This window comes from Sapajus apella, unplaced genomic scaffold (assembly GCF_009761245.1).
Source record: "Sapajus apella isolate SASKATOON/1434 unplaced genomic scaffold, GSC_monkey_1.0 scaffold24, whole genome shotgun sequence".
NCBI classification, from domain to species: Eukaryota; Metazoa; Chordata; class Mammalia; order Primates; family Cebidae; genus Sapajus; species Sapajus apella.
The window spans coordinates 15,351,187-15,365,785 of NW_022436964.1; the positions used below are offsets into that span (position 1 = coordinate 15,351,187).

General features: G+C 41.0%; 1 protein-coding gene across 4 annotated transcripts in view; it reads left to right on the forward strand.

The window, feature by feature from the left end:
• The window catches only part of APBA1 (amyloid beta precursor protein binding family A member 1), a 213,324-nt gene that overhangs the window by 160,797 nt on the left and 37,928 nt on the right, over nucleotides 1-14,599 (forward strand). For 3 of the 4 annotated variants that reach the window (XM_032290941.1, XM_032290944.1, XM_032290942.1), the window contains exons 3-4: nucleotides 9,794-9,889; nucleotides 14,483-14,522. In XM_032290941.1, coding sequence (XP_032146832.1) covers nucleotides 9,794-9,889; nucleotides 14,483-14,522 — 136 coding nt within the window. The remainder of the gene's footprint in view (nucleotides 1-9,793; nucleotides 9,890-14,482; nucleotides 14,523-14,599) is intronic. The other variant, XM_032290943.1, reaches the window with a different exon arrangement.

Below are 14,599 nucleotides of genomic sequence, written 5' to 3' on the forward strand. Positions count from 1 at the left end.
CCTTGTACAGTGCCTGGCACACATAGTAAGCTGTCTGTAAATGGTCACTATGACTGTTCTTAGCAGGTAATGTGGCTATTACAGCAAATCCCCTTGTGCTCTTAGCTGCATCTCTTAATAGGAATGAAAAGTGGTTTGGTTTTTTTCTCCCATAGAGCTAAGGGCCAGTGGTCCAGGAATTAGTGTGGGAACACCGTCAAGGAATGGATGGACTTAAATGTGGAAATGAATAAAGACTCCTTCATTTTTCCAAATTGTAATGCATTTCAGTTAAATTCAGTGAGGCTGTTTGAAAGAGGGAAGAGATAACCTCTGTTTTAGGTCAGCTTTATCAGATGAGAACTTGTGTCACCCTTACACTGTTGTAGTAATTGGTTAATTTTTTTGCCTTTGAGAACATGTCTTCAGAAGCTTTTTGAGAGTGAGAAAATGAATTATTTGTGTGGGCTCTGGTGATGAATCACCCTCTGTTGGAGGAGATTGCTACTGTGCAAGGCTCTCTGAAGCTTCGAGTGATCCAGGTCTTCAACCTATACCTTTAACGGGGGTTTAACCAACTTGGAGTTGGAAACAGGAGGGCGTTGCCTGTGGGAAAAGAGAGAACAAAAATGGATAGAATAGCTGATGGTTATCTCAAAATGTTTCACTGGTATTAATTGAATTCATTATAAATGTGTATATAAAATACTTCATTAAGCCCAGGCTATTATCATTTTAATGACATAATTATGCCCCTACAATGCCATGATAACTTTCTACTTCACCACATTAAAGAAATACAAATGTGCATTGATAATACAGTTTAAATTGAGAGTGAATAATTATGGATTTCTTAACCAGTTTCAATTTTTAGAAGCACAAACATTTCTTAGGGCAAGAAAAAAAACTAATCATATATTTGGGGTTTTTAAAAATAATTCTAATGTGGAATAAGGTTAATCTAAAACACTTGGATCAGTGAGGGAAACAATGTACATTGATGTGAGAAAAGAGATAAAGCTGGATAAACCAGAAGCATAAGTGCAAAGCTATCTGAGGACAGTGGACCTTGAGAAGTAACGCTGCATGCGTTCAGACCCACTCTGTATATAAACCTATTTTTTGTTTCCTTTTCCTCCAATACAAGATGGTTGTCTGTGCATGCTTCCATTCATTCAACACATTTATTTAACTCCTGCTGTATATTTTATGGGGTCTCTGTATGAGGCACTTGGAGAGGAAACATTTAAGCTAACGATAAATCCTGCCTTTGTGGTGCTTATTAAAATATTGTACTTATTGTCCTGTAGCATTATATTTTTATAAAATAGAAGGGAGATAGTAAGGTACCATAAGAATGGTGCATATAAAATGCATGCAGACAGTCCTTACAAGAGGGGGTTTCCTTTCCCTTAAGAGAACTGAGAAGGCTGCATGAAAGAAGTTCTACTTGAAATGGAGACGGACTGCTGTAGCTTCCTGTAAGTGAGGAGTTCAGACAAGAGCATAAACAAAGACACTGTGCAGAAACGCAGGTGATATGCTGGGAACAGAAAGTAGTTCAGTTTGGATTGATGAAAGAGAATAGGAAGTAGAAGGGGGAAAAGAATAGTAAAAGAATTAAGGCCAACCCTTGGTGTGCCGTAAGTGGTGAGGTAAAGAGTCTAGAATTTGTTCTAAAAGCAAAAAAGAATGACTAAAGATTTTTGAACTGAGGATTGACTTGTTCAGAGTTTTTTAAACCTGCATTTTAAATGACAGTAAATAGGTACTTAATGACATTGGTGAAAGAGTTCATGGGCTTTTAGTGCTATAGTCTCATGCAGCATGTTGGCTGCTTACTCAAAGAATAAAAACCAAACACCTTACTCTCAGGTTCTCTGTATTGTTCTACATATGTGAAATTACTAAATAACTCAGTCGCAGATGGATTTGGCAAAACTGTGTACATTTTAAAGAATTATGTTCTCCTGCCTTTCATTACCATGAATTTTTGCCGCTGAGTTTCGTTGGAGGAAAGAGGCCAACACGGGCTGGAACTCATTAAGGTTGGGTAGGCTGGCTGGGGTATTTCACCAGGTGTCCTAATCAGTGGTGTACCAAGGTCGTGTGTGAGCTGTGCTATAAATTAACAGTAGAGGCATGCATACGTCCTGATTCTCTTTTGTAAATCAATCGCTGTAATAGCATCACCCTCAACCCTTATATTTGGAAATGCTATCTTGGTTGGGAGTTAGTGGACATGCCAGAAGATGCACACAGTAGTTGAATATACCCCCTAGCCTTAACCAATAATAAGCTCTTATTACCAATAGACCATTAAGAGTTTTGGGGCTTATGAATTAATGTAGAATCTTGGTATGATTTTATAGTGCCTTTTTGATTTTCAGTTTTACCCATGAATAAAATTTTAATAAGGAAGGAAACGAGATGAAGAAAACATCCCCGTAGGTGTTTGCTGTCCTTGTGAGCACTCTCCCAGAGGGCTGAAATAAACTTTCTAACTGTTGGAATCATAAAAGACTTGGATGCTTTGCCCATGCCCAGGCACTGAACCCACCCCTAGTGTGCATTATCACCAACTAATCCTCATGGCCACTTAGGAGGCGGGTGGTAGCTGCTTCCCCATTTCTCAGAAAGTATCAGAGAGGATGGATGACCTGCCCAGGGTCAGAGCCATGAATGATAGCCAGAATTCAGATTCCAATCTGCCAGATGCTGAGGCTTAAGCATTTAATCACCTCAATATCCTGAAACATAAGTTACCTTGTTCAGCTACAATATAAAATTAAAAACATTTCAAGGGGCCTGGTACGGCAGTGGCTCATGCCTGTAATCCCAGCACTTTGGGAGGCTGAGGCAGGTGGATCTCTTGAGGTCAGGAGTTAGAGACCAGTCTAGCCAACTGGTGAAACCCTGTCTCTACTAAAAATATAAAAACTGGCTAGGTGTGGTGGCGGGCACCTGTAATCCAGCTACTTGGGAGGCTAAGGCAGGAGAACCCTTGAACCTAGGAGGCAGAGGTTGCAGTGAACTGAAATAACACCATTTCCCTACAATCTGGGCAACAAAGCAAGACTCCATTTAAAAAAAAATTCAAGGGAGAAACGTAACTGAGTTCCTATACTTTTCAAAATGAATCGTAATATAAGAAAGCAGGTAATAGTGGCTTTGAGGACTAAACCCATTGTCTTAGGAGTTGATTGATTTTTCAACCAATAGGCTTTATTCCAGAGCTTTTGAAGTCCCAAGTGCTGTGATGGCAGATGATTCTGTATCTCTTCCACTAGAAGGGTTTCTGGCCCAGCCAGTGTAGGTGACCTCTCCGCCCCTTGCTCTAGGGCTCTCTGTTCTTGCCTGTCTTGGCAGTTGTCATGCCACACTTCAGCCACTAGGACAGAGGTTCTCTAAGGAATCCCTGCCAATGTGTACCTTCGAAAAGCTACTTAACATTCATTCATTTGAAATGAGGAACAGCATTCTCAATGTATGGGTAAGAAGTGATTTAGTTAGAACTTTACCTTGAAAAGCAATACTAAAAATTATAAATATAACCTTAGTTTACCTTTTGACTATCAACATGTAGGTTGTAGTTCCAACTGTACACGAATTTGTAAAATAGAGGCATAGTACCGATTTTATATGATGTAGTATTGATCTTAGTTATAATTTTTTTTCAAAAAAAAGTCACTGAATCACACAAAATAACCTTCAATTCACATGTGACTTTTGGAGCATGTTCAGAAAGGGTCATCTCAATCATAAAAAGAGACATTTCAGCAAAAATATTTAGGTACTGACTCAGTTTTCCTAGGGGCCTTTCTTAATTATTTGATATTCCAGTCATTCTCTTTCGAAGCACCTCTAATGTTACCACTCTTTCCACTCATCACTCCATTAACCAGTGCAACCCCGTCAATTTCTCCATTGTCAGTAGCTGGCTTGAGCAAGACTTCAACTTTTTGCCATTCTGCTATCCATCTATTTATTTTTACAATATTTGTACCTCTGAACTTTATTTGCTATTATTTATTTTTGTTTTGTTTTTACCTTGTAATGTCAGATGGTCCCAACAGTCAACAGAAGACCAGTTGAGAAAGATGTGAACCAGATAAATAGATGCTAGTATTTGGGGTAGAGGACCATTCAGGTGGGCATTGATATTGTGTCTTAGTCTGTTTTCTGTTAGTTCTGGAGGCTGGGAAGTCCAAGGTGGAGGGGCCACACCTGGTAAGGGCTTTCTTGCTGGTGGGGACTACTCCGCAGAGTTCTGAAGCAGTTTAGGGCATCACATGTTTAAGGGGGTTCACGAGGAATGGCCAAACTGACTTTTATAATAGCCCCACTCTCACAATAACTAACCCACTCCTTCAATAACCGCTTAATCCATCAATTCATGAATGTATCACTCCATTCATGAGAGTAGAGCTCTCATGATCCAGTCACCTTCCAAAAGTTCTACCTCTCAACATTGCTACACTAGGGAACAAGTTTCTAGCACAAGAATTCTAAGGAACGCACTCAAACTATAGCACATTATAAGTAGTTGGCTCATTTGTGACTTTTTGTGCCATTAAAACTTTTGTTTTTCTGCAGTGACTCAGACAGTGACCCTGAAGTCACTGCAGAAGTTTACAGAAGTTTACCGAAGTCACCCTGTATTTGTAACCTATAGGCTTATCTCCCCTGAAAGATCAGGAGTTTCTTGTGGGAGGCAGGTATCTGGGTTTTTTTTCCAACACTGTCAGCATTTCAGTGTTGAATGAATGGCCCACATAGAACTCACTTTTTGTGTGTCTCTTGACTAGAATTTCTCCAAAAGTCTTTCAAGATCCCTGAATCTCTCTCCACATCATGGCCCTGCTCTCTGAGGTCCTGCCCCAGTCCTCAGGCCTTTCTAGAATAGAACATTGTTCATCATCTATTTGGAAGGAGGCAGGAACACTTTACCTCCAGCTTTGGTGGATTCTTATCATCCTACCTACTTTTCCTAATTGTAAAAGTTTATTTCTGCAGATCTCCAAATGGTGAGAGTGGCAACTCAATCCCTCACTCCTTTAGATCTTCCAGTTCAACTCAGGAAATAGTTCTGAGTGCCTGTATTGAGATTCTTTAACGAGGAAAGCAGTCCTTTGACTCACAAAAGAAAAGAAAAAAATCCACTCCCGGGACAAATACTAGTTGCTGAGCTGTAGCTGCTGTTAACACCTTGTGCCATTCTCCTTGGGGCTCCAGACGCTAGTCCCCACCCAGCTCTTCAGCCTCGTTTCTCACCTGCCAGAGCTGTGCTGTTCCTCCTCCCTACCTCTGTTTCCAGTATCTTCCCCTGCTTTGCTGACTCATGCTGCTCTATGAAGACCACACGGTGTTCAGGATTCAGCTGAAGCACCGCCTCCCCACAAAGCATTGCCTGATGCACACCCCTCCCCTCCTGCAGAACTGACCACCCCCTCTGTGTCCCCACTGTACAGATGAACATCCTGGCCACCTGCTGGGTCCCTGCCTTTCCATATCTGTCTCCTATTCTCTGAAAACATGTCTCCTTTCTCTTTGCTTCCTGGCCCAGTGTTAGGAACACAGATAGGCACTGAGATGTCTGTTGAAGGAATAAATAAATAACAATAACGTGTGGTGCTGCTTCTCTCCCCTTCAAACATAACCTGAAAGTTCCAGGACCTGTTTGTATATCTCCACGCTACCACAAGGAGTGCAGTCTTTGTCCCTAAGAGATGTTCAGTCAGAATTTAAATGAGGCCAGATGCTGTGATAATCCCATTGCTTTGGGAGGCCGAAGCGGGCAGATCACTCGAGGTCAGGAGTTTGAGACTAGCCTGGCCAACATGATGAAACCCCATCTCTACCAAAAACACAAGAATTAGCTTGGCGTGGTGGTATGTGCCTGTAGTCCCAGCTACTTGGTGGTCTGAGGCAGGAGAATCACTTAAACCCAGGAGGCAGAGGTTGCAGTGAGCCAAGATCACACTGCTGCACTCCAGCCTGAGCAAAAAGAGTGAAACTCTATCTCAAGAAAAAAAAAAAATGAATTAAAATCAATAATCAGCTTTGCCTTAAGATACTTTTGTGTGCTTTAGCCACCTCTGGACTCAGTGCCAATGGACAGGATGATACATTTCTTGTCTGACGTTCAGGAACCTGGTCTTGAGGCTGAAAACTCTGCTTTGTGGAATCCCAGAGCTGTGGTGGTAAAACTTAGATTGTAGCTATAGAGAATCTACTAGAACATAATCTGCAGAAGATGAGTTGTTAGCTTAAGGAGACCTTGTAACTATGTAGAACAGGGAGTTGCTGGTGAGTCATCTCTGAGCACTGCATCCTAGATAGATGTTCACGTTCAGGATTTACCTTTGTGAACTCCCAGCCCCACATTTGCATCCCACCCTCACAAGCAAATGGTCTCATTTGCTTAAAATTGTATATCCATCCAGCAGCCCAGAAGGCATGAGACTCCAGATAGAGATATATGTGATAATAATTTTACTTTTTCTACCATATTTCATTGCCTAAATTTTGCCTCCAATGAATTCTTTGGAAGTTAGCAGTATTATGTAACTTCAATTTTTTTTCCTCCATTTTTAAGTGTATATCAAGGTGGAAGTTGGAGATAATGGACAAAGTCTTGTTAAGCAGACATTTGAGATGAGTTAAACACTAACACCATTGTTTAGGCTTTATGGGGTCATGTCTGTTTTGAAACTGTCCACCCTTGACATTTAGGCGATGGGGTGGTGATTTTTAGGCTTCCATTAGATAGGGTCGTCTCTCATTTGAGGACAGCTTTCTGCATTAAAAGAGCTTCCTTGGAGCTCAGGTGACAGTCATCAAAGGTAAAGACCATTTCTCTAATTCAAAATGCAGATTGAGGCCAGGCACAGTGGCTTACACCTGTAACCCCTGTGCTTTGGGAGGCTGAGGCAGGAGGATTGCTTGAGTCCAGGAGTTCAAAACCTACCTGGGCAACATAGTTAGATCCTGTCTCTAAAAAAAAAAAAAATAAATAAATAAAAAAAAAAAAATATATATATATATATATATATATTTTTTTAGTTTAAAAAAACTGCAAATTGAATGTTCTGCATACAACACTAGAGGGATGCTGTATCAGAAAAGGGCCTACCATTGGCCATTAAAACATGAAGAAAGCATTGGGTGCATATCTGTAACATATCTGCTTCCTATGCAAGTTGAAAAACATTATAAAGCTAGAATAAATTGAAGCCATTTATTCAGTAAACATTTACTGAGTGCCTACTGTTTATAACACCCAAGGTGAGGCAGTTGGATGATGAACACGAACAAGACAAGCTCCCTACCTCCTGAGAGCTCTTGGAGGAGAAGGGACATACATGTGAACAGATGGTTACACAGCATGGCACATGGCCGTGGAGAGAAGAAATGTACTGTAAATAGAGTCTGCAGAAGCTTCAGCAAGATGAGTGCTTTTGAAATGAACATTGAACATAGGAAAGAAGGAGGGAGAACTTTCTAGGTGGAAGTCATTAATTGCACATTCAAACGGGAGGAAACTTGAATGAGCTCAAGCATGTGCCAAAGGCTAGAGCACGTGAGGTCTGAGGGTCCCTGAGGAGGTTGGTGTGGGTCCATCGAGAGCCTCTGTGAGGGCAGTGCCCACTGCAGGCCCATCTGTGCCTCTCCCTGTTCCATGTGGGTGCTCTGTAGCAGTCATCTCATTCCCTCTTCCATGCCCCTGCTCACTGTCTGTATAACCTGTCTTCTTACATCATCGTAAGATCATCTGGTTCCCATAATGTTGTAAAGAATTTATTTTTAGAAGATTTGCAGCAATTGAGAAATGGGAAATGTGAGACTCTCTGGAGGATTGTTTTTAATGAAGGTGTGATACAGCCCTCAAACCAAGCAATTAAAGAAAATCCAGCTGCACCAGGTTCCCTGGAGGCCAGACACTTAAAATTTTTGTGACAGAAAATTACTTGGGGGAAAAAATAGAACCATACATATCCAAAGAAGCTCTTCAGATTTGAAAAACTGGGGAAATTTAAAGGCATTAAATTCTCATAAAGACTTTACTACATTAATTGGGAGTAGGCCAAACATAGAGCTAAATCAGCAAGTACCCACCAGCTCTGTTGGGTGCCAAATAAAAGTTGTGTATGTTTCTTCTTGAAGGCATGCGGAGCTACTTTATTGCAGCCAGGGGCTGTGGGGCCTGGGGTTCTTTATGCCAGCTGTTATCCTGGGCCTGCCCTCTTGGCTTCCCCACAGAGTGTCTGATGTCTGCATGTGAATGTTTAAGGGATTCTTCCGTTGTTGTTACCTCCCTGCCTAGAATCAGGTGTATGAGGTCATAAGAAACAAATTTAAATCTCACAACAATAAACTGGGATCACACAACTTCTTCATCTGAATTAAAATGAATTTCACTGCATTGTCTTTCTGTTCATTTGTGACCCTCTGTATTTTCCATGATTCAGACTTTTTGGAAAAGATTTTTTTTTTTAATTTCACACAATGCTTACCAAGCTCCCCCTTGTCTATTGGTGTGCTCCTCCGCCACCCCCCCGCCGCCAGCACCACTGCTGTGTGAAACATTCTCCCTTTCCATGCAGATATTGTACTTATGTCTCTGTGCCTCAGCTTCCCCAAGGGGGCCAGTCCCGACAAATCAGACATGGGTTCAAGCAAGCACTAGGGGTTTTTTTCTTCCTTTGCCCAGGACTTACCTCCCCACACTCACATCTCCATGCTTCCTGAGAGAATACACCTGTGTTTGGTTTTTCTCTGTGTTTTATGCCTTTTGTCAAACATTGCCAACAGACTGTGAGGCAGTACAGCCTTCCTCTCAGAAGACCATCACTGCAGAATTCTTAAGCATCTCTGTGGCTCACCTGAAGATGCCTTTCATCTCCCAAGATTTCAGGAGCACATAACAGTGATTGGTGATTGGTTGGGGAGTGTTTCCCGGGCCTGTATCAGTCCCATCCCTGCACTTGCTTGTTTTATTTGCTCATACATTCAGTAGATATTTATGGACACCTTCTGTATACACCGACCTAGGAGTTTCCTGTTCACATCTAGCAGGGCCTGCCTGCACAGGGAGCTGGGGTCCCATCAGCCCAGGCAATACCATACCTAACTTGGCCATTCTCCCTGGGCTTAATTTTTCTAAGCCTTATTTTCAAATATACTGTTTGACAAAGGATTTTTGAACCGTTCTAAGAGCATTCAAGGTAATGTCTGGATGCTAAAATATCTCTGAATTTTCAATAGCCTGTAGACTAAATAGGACAAAATATTTGAAATTTGAATTGACTTAAAAAATATAGGTTGTATAGTTTCTAGTCATCAAAATCAGGCCCAGCTACATCTTTTAAAATGTATGTTTTAATTTTTACTTTTTCATTTAGATCATTTGGGGCAGGCGATTTAATAAGATGTTTGGTACCCTAAATACTTGGCTCCATCAGTAAGAAAAAAATGTTTTAAATATATTTGTGTAATATACTTAGCTCAATTCATTTAGGACTTTTGATAGTCAACCTTTTCTCTATTTTCTTTCAACATTCGGCCTAAGGGAAAAAAACAGCCCAGAGCTAGAAAAGCTCCTTTGAAAGCATGGCAGGACTTGAAAAAGAAAGCTTGAAAACCACAGTGTTTTAAGTACAGTTGGCAGCTTCTTTCTAAGAGGTTTTCTCCCCACCGCAGTGTCCGTTTGGTTGTATTCTTCTTTGCTTCTCTCTCCCGGCCCCTTTCCCCCAGCCAAGTGTCTGGCGAGTCCCCTCAAATTCTCACTGTGTTTCCTCTTGCTGTATTCTAGTCTCCGTCTCCTGGCAGTTCCTCACCCTTGGGTGCAGAGTCATCAAGCACACCCCTTCATCCCAGCGACCCCGCGGAAGCCTCCACAAATAAAGAGGTAGAGTGCCGTTTTGTTATCAAAGCCATCGGGCCATTTTGCTTTACTCTAATGCTGTTCTATCATCTGTATCTAGGATGCTTCCTAAGACAGCATCCTACAGCACTCCTGACCCACATTACCCTGGGGAGAACAATCCTGATTTCTCCTCTCCAGTGTGCAATTTGCCTGTTAAAGCCACGCCATCCAGTTTGATAGCCACTGGCTGTAGGTGTCTAATGAATGAATAAAATGAAAAGTTTATTTCCTCAAGCACAGTTGCCACATTTCAAGTGCTCAGTAGCCAACTGTGATGGCTATCAGTGGGGGATATTGTATTGGATAGGGTAGTTTATAGAGCATTTGCATCATTGCAAGGAATTCTGTTGAACAGCACTCGACCTCAGACACCAAACACTCCACGTACAGCATCTTTCCTCCTGGCATCACATGCCTGCTAATGCTATGGACTTGTAGTTGCTCTGTGCTTTGGGAAATGGGTTGGTTTCTTTTTTTTTTTTTTTTTTTTGAGATGGAGTCTTGCTGTGTCACCCAGGCTAGAGTGCAGTGGCAAAGTGTCGGCTCACTGCAACCTCCACTTCCTGGGTTCAAGCAGTTCCCTGCCTCAGCCTCTTGAGTAGCTGGGATTACAGGCATATGCCACCACGCCTGGCTAATTTTTGTATTTTTAGTAGAGACAGGGTTTCGGCATCTTGGCCAGGCTGGTCTTGAACTCCTGACCTTGTGATCCACCCACCTCAGCATCCCAAAGTGCTGGAATTACAGGCTTGAGCCACCATACCCAGCCAGGTTGGTTTCTTAAGTACCCATTTATTTCGGGCCCAAATGAGATAACTTTCATAAGAATAGAGTGGCTATATATCCCCAGTTTACCCAGGGTGTGGTTCCAGCTCACACCTGTTGTCCAGACAGCCCACCTTATGAACACTCTTCTCTTTTGCTGGTGTGGTGCCATCAGCTAGAACTTTCCATGATTCTGGAAATGTACCACTTCTGCTCTGTCCACTATGGTAGTCATTAGCCTCATGTGCCTGTCAAACCCTGGAAGTGTGGCCAGTGTAATGGAGGAACAGAAGTTTCCATTTTGTCCCATTTCAATTAACTTAAATAGCCACGTGTGGCTGCAGACTGCCAGACAGTGGAGCGCTAAAGTGTATCCCTTTTGGTCAACAAATTCTGTGGTTGCCCTGCTAATGGGAGCTTTTCAGTGAGAAGACACTGCTTTCTCCTACTGAGGTGTCTGGGGCTGAGAAAGGGCAGCCCCAGAGGGGAGCCACTGCCTTTTCCTGTACCCAGGGTCCTTTTACACCTAGCGAACTGCCCCCCACATCTGCTAATGAGCCAACATCAGGTAAATGTTGGTCTGTGCCATAATCTGTGTATGGGCTCAGCTCACACTAAATACAGATGCTCCCTCCCTCATCAACACTGAGGAGATGCGTCAAAGAGGTAAACCACATGATGAACGGTCTCCTTTTCCCTCATTTTGCTGATAATTTTATGTTAAATGCAATGAAAAAAAACAATCTCTGTCTTCAACTGAGTGGCAGATCACTTTAAAAGGGAGTCTTAGTTACAATTTACCCTTAAGGTATCCTTGAATACACATATATTTTCCATTAAATATTTATGCAAAGGAAAAGTATTTTTTAATCTGTTCCTATTAAATCAAATAAGCAAGCATAAACCTTCTCTAAAATGACACCAACATTAGAATTTAGAAATATACTTTAGCCTCCTCTGGTTTTGAGCCTCAGACCCTTGGCCATTTGGAACAGGAGTGATGGGCACAGTTTCCGCTGTTCCCACCATTCCACAGTTTGCTTCATTTTTATGGCACATGGTTGGAGGAGAACAAACAGCTGCCATGAAGATAACAGTAATGAGCATTGTCATTTCTTGAGCATTGACAATGTTCCAGGAACTGGGCTGAGAAAAATCACAGGTAGTGTCTCATTTAACTCTTAAAATAATTCTGTGAGGTAAGTATCATTGTCCTCATTTGCTGATTGAAGAAGCTAAGAGGTTGAGTAACTTACCTGAGATTATAGAGCTTACAAGTGGTCAGCCAGGATTCAAATCCAGAGCTCATGCGTACTCGTGTTATTAACTGCCAAGATCTGCCACTCCTGGAGTAGAAAGTGTTTGCAGGTCACAGACTATATGGACAAGGTGGCTTGTCTGTCATTGTTCCAGTTGTCCAACTGTACCTCCACGTTCTGCACATGATTCAAATTATGTGCCCCAAAAAACACAAATCCCAAAGATCTTAGCCTTTAGCTTTTTGAATGCAACTTTATTTTTATTCTCGAAAGTTAAGAATCAACTGATGTTCATCTCAGTCGGTGTGTGAAATAAAGGGCTAACCAGACATCTAAATATTCAGCATTTGATTATGCATCACATATAATAAGGCAAACTTGTTAGTTTCTCAATTCCTGCAAGACTTGGCTCATGTTTCTACATATCCTTAGAAATGATGAAAATCCTCTTTGTATGCAATAATTAGAGATTCTTTCATTTCACAAAACTCTTTAAAAAAAATTTTTTTTTACTTACCCCAGAGACTAAAAAAAGCTAGTCGTGAGCTCATGAATAGAGAGTAAGTGAATGTACCACATACCCTCTGTTGTAGCTCTTAATAAAATCTCAGCTTTTAGAGTTATAAAGTAATTCTTTTGTAGCTTCTGCTAAAATCTGGCCACTGTATTTGAGATTAGCATTCAGAAAAGTATCCAAATAGAGCAAGAAAATGAGAATTGACTTCCTAGGTGTACCTGGAGGCTAAGCAATTTTGATTAAACAAACTCTCATTACCCTAGGCTCTAGTTACTTAGGACAAGGGTAGGGAGATGGTTGAGAAGTAATAAATTACACTTGATCTTAGCCAAAAGGCCGAGAAGTGATGAGAAGTAATAAATTAAAAGTTTTCAGCCCCTGTGAAGAAGCTAGCTTCCATCTGCATACCATGAAGTTATGAGAGTTTTTTTTCTTTAAACCAAACAGAATTAGACAGATTTGACTGATGGCCCTCAACTAGGCCTATCTTCTCATTTAGGTAAGTGGAAAATACAATTACCATAAAGCAGTGCTGAAATTAGAGTTCTTGTTCCCTCTATCCACATATCCTGGCTTTTATTTGGTGTGCATTTTTCCGTAAATGCATTAGTAGCCGGTAACTTTTCATTCCTGGTGCACTAGAAACCCACTCACATTGGTGTGCAGAGCCATTTCATCCCAGTGAGCACATATGCAGCAGGTTTACTGAAAAGTTGCCCTGTACAATGTGTTGTGTGATTACTGTTGAGTTCTTGTCATTATCCTGAACTGAGTTGGAGTCTAGAAGTTTCTTCAACTGCCCCAATTTTTCACAAAACAATTAAAACTACTGTTTTTAGACTGTTGCACAAGTATTAACTGATTTATCATCCCTTTGCTGTTCCCATCCTCCAAGTAAAGAGCACTATGTCAAGTGCTAGATGATGGTATTGCTTCCCATGATATCCCAACGCTCACCCAGGGCACTTTCCTCGTCCAGCTTGCCAGGCAACCCAGAGTCTACCATCTATGCAGGTCAGCCTACCGAATAGCTATTCAATGCCAGATATCCTTTCTCTTAAAGGTATACATTTAAATAATCATCTAAGACCTGTTAGGTTCTCAGCAGTGAAATTCTTGGCCATGCAAATCTTACCTTCTGCCCATTTTAGGGAATTGTCTTTAACACCAGCTCTCCACTCTCCTGTGATGCTTGTACCATTCTGGTCCAGACATACCAGCTACAAATTCTACTACTGGTCGGAGCCGGGGTGAATTTCTTTCTCTTATCTCAGTCAGTGTTATATCTAGTACATCTGCTTCTGATAGGAACGTATGGTGAGTTTTTGCTCCTCTAAGAGCAGGCAGATTAAGCTGCCATTTAATCAGGCCCTAAAAGGTGTCTAGCTCATTATCTCTGCTTCCAACAGTGCTGTGAGAAGACTGACCTTTTTTCTGAGGTATAGAAGAAATGCCAGAGTTTTAAATTTACTCCTTTGTTGTGTTCTTATTTTAAGATAACACACAATCATGATTTATATAATGGAGTTTTTCAACTAAAACTCCATTAGGAGATAAAAGGAAGAGATTTTTAAAACTCTAGCACACATCTTTAGCACAGTGGGAGATCACTGTAACAAAGACTAAATTTCTCTAAGATAATTCTTAATTTCAACATATAATCATAGCATTGGTGCTTTCATTAATCAGTTTTTCACATGGAAATGCAGATCCTTAAGAATACAAATTGTGATCTTTTTATTGCTGTTGTTAGAGATTTTTGTCTGTGAGGTTGTTTTTTAGTTGGCAGATACCTCTCTGTGAAATATAAAATTTCTAGATCATCTAAAATAATGAATATACTATTCTGAGTTTTAGGTAACCTTTATTAATAAATGCATGTTTATCTGCACTTTACTTTCTCTAGCTAAAAATGATCAATAACTGGTAACTGCCACTGGTGATGTATTTATTTTTCATGTTGCATGGATGATTGTGTTAATGCATATTTCATCATGTTTTGCTCTTTTTGAAACCTGTTTGTCTTAATTACAGTCAAGAAAAAGCTTGGCTTCATTCCCAACCTACGTTGAAGGTAAGAGCTGAAAAGAAAATATTGAGCACTGAGTCATTCATGAATCTTTAGCATTGGGGCATGTGAAGCACTGAGAT